The sequence below is a fragment of the Garra rufa genome, chromosome 23 (genome assembly GCF_049309525.1).
Source record: "Garra rufa chromosome 23, GarRuf1.0, whole genome shotgun sequence".
Lineage (NCBI taxonomy): Eukaryota > Metazoa > Chordata > Actinopteri > Cypriniformes > Cyprinidae > Garra > Garra rufa.
In genome coordinates this window covers 40594566-40603651 of record NC_133383.1, presented here as the reverse complement: position 1 = coordinate 40603651, position 9086 = coordinate 40594566, and the positions used below count along the sequence as shown (strand labels likewise).

At 38.4% G+C, this 9086-nt stretch overlaps 1 protein-coding gene across 1 annotated transcript in view; it reads left to right on the top strand.

The window, feature by feature from the left end:
- The first annotated feature begins 3100 nt into the window (after positions 1-3100).
- The window catches only part of LOC141299043 (uncharacterized), a 10166-nt gene continuing 4180 nt past the window's right edge, over positions 3101-9086 (top strand). Inside the window, exons 1-2 of the mRNA XM_073829316.1 lie at positions 3101-3410; positions 8217-9080. Coding sequence (XP_073685417.1) covers positions 3167-3410; positions 8217-9080 — 1108 coding nt within the window. The 5' untranslated portion in view covers positions 3101-3166. The remainder of the gene's footprint in view (positions 3411-8216; positions 9081-9086) is intronic.

Below are 9086 nucleotides of genomic sequence, written 5' to 3'. Positions count from 1 at the left end.
CTATGTTTCTGCCTCTTTAACTGTTGTGAATGTTAATGCTAATGAACACTTGAGTTGTGTGTGAATGTCTTTCCCTGATCTCTGTGATCATGAGTGCTATAGTTAGAGTACAGTATAGGCAAGGCAAGGCAAGGCAAGTTTATTTATATAGCACATTTCATACACAATGGTAATTCAAAGTGCTGTACATAAGAGGAGTTAAAATCACAATAGCATAAAAATCATAGTCATAAAAATTTAAAATAATAATCACACAACAGATTTAAGAACAACAATAAAAACAGATAATTTAAGAACATTTAAGATGATTTGAAAAATTGAATAGAACTGATCCCATCCCTTGAATACTGTGTTTAAGCTTGTGACCTGAGAGCTTTGTCTTCATCTGTAAGAACGACCTCCTGAAATCTGAATAAAACTCCAGTCATTGAGTGTTTTAGTCAGTCTGGATGACCACAGCGACACACAGGACCAGCTCAAACAAGTCTCCTGATCTTCATTTTCCTGCAGGTGTATTAAAGGTAAATGTTTAACTTCACTAAAATCATGACACTAATACAACATAACATACTTTATTGTTTTTCTGATAGATGTACTTCTAGTTAAAGTTTCTAATAAACTGTATATTGTTTTTTTATTCTATGAACTTTTCACTGTCGGTAAAATAAGATATTGAGTAACAGCAGAATGTGTTTGCATGCTTGTGCCAATTAACCAAACTAAAAAGATAAAAATCAATGAATCATATTCCTTTACACTGAATAAAAGAACATTACCACTGAAATAAATAAGATCAAATACAGACCATATTATCCTTTATTTCTAATATTTACAGAAGACAGTTCATTTTCAGTGTGGATCTGTTATCAATGACTTTTATTTGTAAATACATTTCCAGCTGAAAATTGAGATCTTATTATGTAACTTGTTTGTATTATAATCATATTTTAGCACTGATTATATGCACATTTAAAAAAAGATAATCTGGAGAAATGTAAATCATATTTCATTAACATTCACAATAAATAAACCTTTGTAGCGTTAAATAGAAACTGACACATATATTTTTGTGTCCTCATTTGCCTCAATAAAAATAAAATCCCTGACAGTGTTTCAGTAACTTTCCAAAAGAATAATAAATACACAAACAAACAAAATATCAAGAGCTTTATTACAATAGTCAAAAGAGTGATAGACCAAATTTGCCATCGCACCTCCTTTGTTATAAATGTACATAAAAATTAGAGAATAACATTAATGCTACAATGCTAATAACTTTATAAAAGCATCATCATAAGGGTACGAAATTATATTCTATATACAACATTTCTATAATGTGTTTGTGATTCTAGAGAGCAGTGCACCAATGGGACTTTTATTTTGTTCTGATGATGTGACGTCATAAAGATGCGCCGCGCTCCTCATCTGTTGTGAGTCACATGAAGAAAGGTTTGTGCTTTTAAAGCTTTTAAACCAGTGCATACTGTTATGTCAATTAAAGCGTTTTTACAAGCTATGGAAAATAAATGTAATGCTTTATTTAGTGTTAGTTAAAGCGTTTGTCTTTAGTAACTGAGAATGTTACTTCTGTTTCGCTCTCTATATCATGAATCAATCGTGTGATGATAAGAAGTGATGAGAGAAACTGAGAATCCGAATCATTTGAATCAAATCGATTCAGCGACACGCGGACTACAAACAACAAACACAAACGAGTGAATTCACAACAGTAGATATTTTCATGAGAGTGTATTATATTAGATATGATGTACAAATAATTGAATACAAAATATAAGGGTGTTTCTTCAACTAGGGGCACTTTTAGCCTTGTGGGAAAAAATGTTCAAAAGTCAAGTTTAAATGTCTAGTTTTATGATCTGTAAGAGGAAATTTTAAAATAGAATAACTTTAGCTTTTATATTAAGTAGAACATGAACTCATAAATTGTGGAAACATTTTATAATATGTGATGAGAACTTTTAAAATATATAAAAAAAAGTGTATGTGGTGGAAATGACAGCGTGTTGCGAAAATGACCAGAAATGAATGTAAATGTAGGGAAACTTCATCCCAGTGCTGGACCATGACTGTTTCTGGATTGAAATATTAACAGTCATGCAAATCTATTCCTGCAATCCATGTAAATTGTACTTTGTAACCATTAATGTCATTTCCACCACAAAGAGCAGTTTGGTGGAAATTACATTGCTGTAGTTTTTTGTGAAAAAAATTGAAGATATAGCTTCACTGATTGGCTTTGAATTATTACTTAGCATTTCGTGTATGCAAAATACTCTTATTTAACCTAAAAACTTTAGCTTTTTAATAACACTATTGACAGTACATCATGTGGTGGAAATGACATAGAATAAATATATTCGCTGATCAAGCAATATTTACTTTGATTTTTCTTCATTTGTTGTTGATGAAATGTAAATTCCCTGATGTCACTCAACTTTCCATAGAAAACACCTGAAAAAACTTTGACACAAACTTTTTAAAGATGCATTACAGTGTTGTGGTGGAAATGACACCAATACTGTGAGACAGCTATATTTTGTATAAAAAGTAATATTGATAGAGGTCTCACATTAAATACTATAATGTATTTTAATTATTTTACTAGTGCTTAATAGTTACCAGATAAGTCTGGTCTAAGATTAAACTGTATTTTCATTGTTGAAGTTTAAAAGTCTGGGTGTGTGACAACGAGTAAACACTGATTTTGACACCTATAAGAAGGTTGAAATTTATTTAAAAAATCATAATAAAAAGGTAGTAAAAATTATTTTAAGTTGGTTTTATTGATAGCTTGACAAGAAAGAGGAATTTGTCCAAAATTATTTGTATTTTTAAAATACGACCAAAGTACATAAAAGTGCCCATAGTCTAAGAATCACCATAAATCAAAATATCTATCTAAATATGAACGATCTGTGTAATTTGTATATATTTTATACATTTAACATACAAGTCTATTAACTCTCTGACTGTCTTACTAGTGCACTGACTACTGAACTAGCAGCTGATTGAGACGCACCCAGAGATGAGTTTGCATTGATTTTTCTTTCTATTAATTATTCTCATATTAAACAGGACAAAGTGTTCAAACACACAGAAAAACTCCTGGAGAAGCAACAGAGATCCATGTAACACTATTATAAAGATGGTGTTTATTAAAGAGGAGAGTGAAGACATGAAGATTGAAGAAACATTCAGAGTCAAACATGAAGATACTGAGGAACAAACAAAGATGGAGTTTATTAAAGATGAGAGTGAAGAAGCATTTAGAGTCAAACATGAAGATACTGAAGACCAAACAAATATGGCGTTTATTAAAGAGGAGAATGAAGACTTGACGATTGAAGAAGCATTTAGAGTCAAATATGAAGATGCCAAGGAACAAACAGGTTGGTTTTTCTTCTCAAACCTGAAGTCATTACAGAAATGAATGATATTTATGAATAATGTCACACAAGTGTAGAAATGTTTTGACATTTGACAAGTGTTGAGAACACATACTAATGCTGCCTTCAATTGCAGCTGAGAAGATCTTGCTTGCACATTGGCCATTTGTAATTATGACCTCATGCATTTAAGTTGTAATAATAAAATGGAATTAGCCTAAACCAAAATTATATATTTTTTCTTCTGTAACATTAAACCTAGTATCTGCTTCTAATATTAAAACCATTGATTTCTAGCATTTCTAACAAATCAAACCTTGAAATGTGAGTAATCATGTTTAGCTACTGCTTGATTTCTACATTTGTTAATTTAAAGTATTTGGTAAGCAAATAAACAAGTAAACACTTTGGCTACACCTAAATGAATCTGCATACAATTGAAAACAGCCTTTTTTATTTTCTCTATCCACACTATCGTTTTCAGGCATTTTCCATCCACACTGAAATGTCAGAAAACATTAATCACCTTACTGCACATACTTGAAAACTCATAAAACCTCACTGAGACTATGAAACAGATTACACTTTTTCATGCAGTTTTTCTAGTAAGTGTTAGAGTAGCTGGTTTTGAAGAGCCAGAGTGAAACTCGAGGAGTCCGGAATAAATCAAACAAAGTATTTTATTAACTCAAAAGCGGGATCTAAACATAAAAGACGACAACAAAGAAACTATGGATCAAACAACTTATATAGAGTGACTAATTACAAGACCTGGGGCCTCATGTATCTACGCACAAGAACTTTGCGTACGCCAGATTTCACGCTCACGTTTGGATTTACTAACGATGAAATTAACGTGAGAATGTGCGTTGATCCACGCCAACTCCATGTCTGGCGTACGTGTATTTTTTGTGCGTGTGTTTGTTTTATTTCCCTTGGCGACTCCTAGAGGCAATTATTTTAAATTGCACACTACAAAGTATCGCACCAACACATGTGGAAAACATTGTTATTAATTTATAATTGATAAAATGGGTTAATTGAGACAATATTTTTCTACCAATTATGTGATTTAGAACATATAAAAGCATTTGCAAATGTATACATCCCTTAGTCTATGGCAATGGCAGTGTTGGCCTTATTGGAGGACATTGTCAATGGCCAAATCCGAAGGGAATGCGTTTTTAGGGATCACAGTGATTTTCTGGCCCACGATGATGACTGGCTTATAAACTGCTTCAGATTTCCAAGAGCTATCCTCTTGGAGCTCTTTGCTGAGTTGGGTCCAAATTTGGAGACAGCGAGGAGCCACGCATTACCCGTTCCCTTACAGGTGCTGATAACGCTTCGTTTCCTGGCAAATTGTTCTTTCCAAAGGGAACTGGCAGATCGCTCGGGGTTAGAGCCGTGCAATGCCAGCTGTATGGGACGGGATCATCCGCATGTCTAGCAGGTATATAAGATTTCCATACCATGCAGTTGACCAGCCAAACAAAGCGCAATTTGCAGCGATCACCGGTTATCCTAATGTAAGCGCAAGCGATCGACTGCACGGACATTGCTATAAAGGCGCCATCTGAAGAACAATTTGGATACGTGAATCGGAAACAGCTAAGTTTTACATTATTTTATTTTATTGAGCGTAATTATTTAACTGCATATCAGGAGACCGCGGTTATCCATTAAAGACGTGGCTGTTAACCCCCCTCAACAACCCACAAACTGACCAAGAGCGCAGATACAATGATGCCCATTCTCGCACTTGTAGAGTGGGCGATTGGGCAGCTGAAATGCCGGTGGCACCAGAGCCGTGCACAGACCTTTTGAGGGGCATGTGCTGAAACTGAAAAAAAGGGCACCCCCCCAACCCCTCCACCACCAAAAAACACACACAATAATATTCTTATTTTATATTTAATTAGTATTAATAACTTTTATACAGATAATATACATATAGAGGGTATGTAAATATCTTAAATATATATATATATATATATATATATATATCTTATGTAAACTAATTCAAACAACACTGCGATCCACTGGGATGTCCCTCTCAATGGCTATATAGGCTATATAATATGATGAAATGTTAATAAATTACATCATGTAATTTACAAGCATCAGCAAATTCAGCAGATAACCATAAAATCAAAATAGAAATTTCTTATAAAATATTTTACCTAGCTGACAAGGATCACTCGGTTGCTTTGTGTCAAACTAAATCACATTATGTCAACATCACACCGAGTGGTGAGGCATTATATGAACCTTTATAGACATAGGCCTACTATTGTTTATTTCATAAAGACAACGTTGCACTTATTCAAACAAGATATTTTACCGTTACAAGACAACGATGTTCATCTGCTTGCGCTCTATGACTCTGACTGATGCGCTGAAACGTAGGCTAAGTCGCCGATGTTCTCCACCCGCACCTTTACATCGGACCATTTCTTTTTTAATTCGTTCACAGTGCGATGTTCAAACCCCACTGCGTTAACCGCGTCAGCTAAACTCTCCCACTATTTTTTTTTTTTTTTACAAACTTGCAAAATAACAGTTTTTCTCCGGTCTACCGGTGAGGAGCACCTTCAAATCACATTCTGTTAAGTTTCTCTTGCTTGCTTTTTCGTTTGGTTTTGCCAAAGTGGAGTCATTACCATATTAATACGGGGGAGGAGGCAGGGAGGGGTTTTGCGCTCGTGCATGTGCGCTCAATTTCACGTTAATTCAGATGTACAAAGAGATATGCGTGGAATTCCGCGTACGCAGTGTTTCATACATCTGATTTTTTTACTGCGTACGCACATTTACAGCTTTGTCCATACGCTATGTTTTAGTATGAATTCAACGCAAGTCTTTGTACATGAGGCCCCAGGTGAAGACGATAATCAAATCAACACAGAAGGGCTATGGGAGAATGCAAAGTTAACAGAATGACAGGGGGAGACAATGGGAGAAACCAAATCAGAAACAGTGCAAAGACAGGGTAGACAAGGATACATGTAACATTACACCCCCCTCCCGGTTGGTCAACAATACTACCGGGGAGAGAGGGTGGGCGTCCTGGAGGCTGCTATGGGACAGGAACGTGGTAGTCTGAGAAAGCCTCGAGGGCGGATCAGGGAGCTATGGCGGATCTGGGAGTTCAGGAGGCCATGGCCGGGCAGCCATTTCATGAGGCCATGGCGGATCAGGGAGTTCAGGAGGCCATGGCCGGGCAGCCAGTTCAGAAGGCTATGGCAGATGGGGGAGTTCAGGAGGCCATGGCCGGGCAGCCATTTCATGAGACCATGGCAGATCGGGGAGTTCAGTAGGCCATGGCCAGGCAAACGGTTCATGAGACCATGGCGGATCTGGGAGTTCAGGAGGCCATGGCCGGGCAAAACAGTTCATGAGACCATGGCGGATCTGGGTTTTTTCTGGAGGCCATGGCCGGGCAAACGGTTCATGAGGCCATGGCAGATCTGGGAGTTCAGGAGGCCATGGCCGGGGAAACGGTTCATTAGACCATGGCGGATCTGGGAGTTCAGGAGGCCATGGCCGGGCAAACGGTTCATGAGACCATGGCAGATCTGGGAGTTCAGAAGGCCATGGCTGGACAGACAGTTATGGAGGCCATGGCGGATCAGGGAGTTCAGGAGGCCATGGCTGGACAGACAGTTCTGGAGGCCATGGCGGATCGGAGAGATCAGGAGGCCATGGCAGAATAGACAGTTCAGGAGGCCATGGTGGGTCAGCCTCCTGTAAACCTATGCCCCCCTCCATTAAAAATTTCTTGGGGGAATTTAGTGGCTCAGAAGGGCCTTCTAGCAAAGCGGGCTCTGGAGGAGCGAACACTGGAGGGAGCTCGGGAGGTAGTTCTGGAGGGAGCTCGGGAGCTTGTCCGTGTACTCTGTTGAGGCTGCCATCTTGGCCGGAAACTCAGGTGCGACCGCCATCTTGGGTGCAGACTTTGAGGTGGTGGCCATCTTGTGAGCAGCTGGCGGTACTGGGGTGAGGTTGGCAATGGAGCTTTGGATGATGTTGGGGTGTTCGGGGCGTGGCAGGCAGTCTGAGCTGTCGGTGCGGTAAGTGGAGGTTCTTGGCTTTGGGGGGGGGACTGACTATCATCCTCTATTTGTTCGATCTCGAAGTTAGAGCCGATTAAGTTAAGAATGATGTTGATCAATTCAATCAAAGGGAAATCGTGAACAGGGAGATCGCAACAAATTGAATATTTAGGCGTGAGGCGTCGGGCCAGTTCACCTGATGGTACAGCTCAATAAAATCCGCCACATACCGTTCCAACCTCTGACCGCCCTGCCACATTCTCCACAGCCGTTCCTCAGCAGTCATTGTTTCGGTGTCTTCTTCTGTGAGGGTTGCTGGTTGTGAAGTGCCAGATTGAAACTCGAGGAGTCCAGAATAAATCAAACAATGTACTTATTAACTCCAAAAGCTGGATTCAAAGGAACACACAACCAAACATAATGTTAATATTAAGAAGACACAAAGAGACTGAGGGACTATGAATGTTTCATCTGAAGGTTGAGTGGGGAGTTTGTACTTTTTACTATTTTTTTTAGTTTGGTCTCTCTTACATTTGTTGCATTTGATCCCCTAGGAGATTGAGATCAGTCTGTATCTAGGTTTCCTTAACAATTAGATTGAATAAATTGTATAGCAGCCAGCTTAAACTCTATAGGAGACCAGGCGACAATGATCAGGTTTGGACGCCATGATATGAGATCTAGCATACATACTATGTTTTGGTGTTACCTGCTTTGTGGCATTAACTTTTATTTCCTTGTTTTCCCACCTTAGGCCCAACAGCACTGAAAGAGGAGAGGGAAGTACTGATTGGAACTGAAGAGAAAGATCAGTATGAGAATCTCCATGATTTCATAACTGGAGAAAAATCATTTTGTTCCTTACAGTCAGAAAATACTTCTACACAAAAAAGAGCTCCAAAGACAAAAACTATGGTTTTTTTCACTTGCTTTCAGTGTGGAAAGAGTTTCAGTGAACAAGGAGAATTTACAGTCCACAAGGAAACTCACACTGGAGAGAAGCCTTTTATCTGCCAACAGTGTGGAAAGAGTTTCAGTGCAAATAAAAAACTTAAATTCCATATGAGAATTCACACAAGAGGGAAGCCTTTCACCTGCCAACAGTGTGGAAAGAGTTTTGTTCAAAAAGGAAACCTTGAACTTCACATGAAAATTCACACTGGAGAAAAGCCTTTCATCTGCCAACAGTGTGGAAAGAGTTTCACTCGAAAGGGAACCCTTAAAAGGCACACGAGAGTTCACACAGGAGAGAAGCCTTTCACCTGCCAACAGTGTGGAAAGAGTTTCATTCAAAAAGGTAACCTTGAACTCCACATGAAAATTCACACTGGAGAGAAGCCTTTCATCTGCCAACAGTGTGGAAAGAGTTTCACTCGAAAGGGAGCACTTAACAGGCACATGACAGTTCACACAGGAGAGAAGCCTTTCACCTGCCAACAGTGTGGAAAGAGTTTCATTCAAAAAGGAAACCTTGAAGTACACATGAAAATTCATACTGGAGAGAAGCCTTTCATCTGCCAACAGTGTGGAAAGAGTTTCACTGCAAATAAAAACCTTAAATTCCATATGAGAATTCACACAAGAGGGAAGCCTTTCACCTGCCAACAGTGTGGAAAGAGTTTCA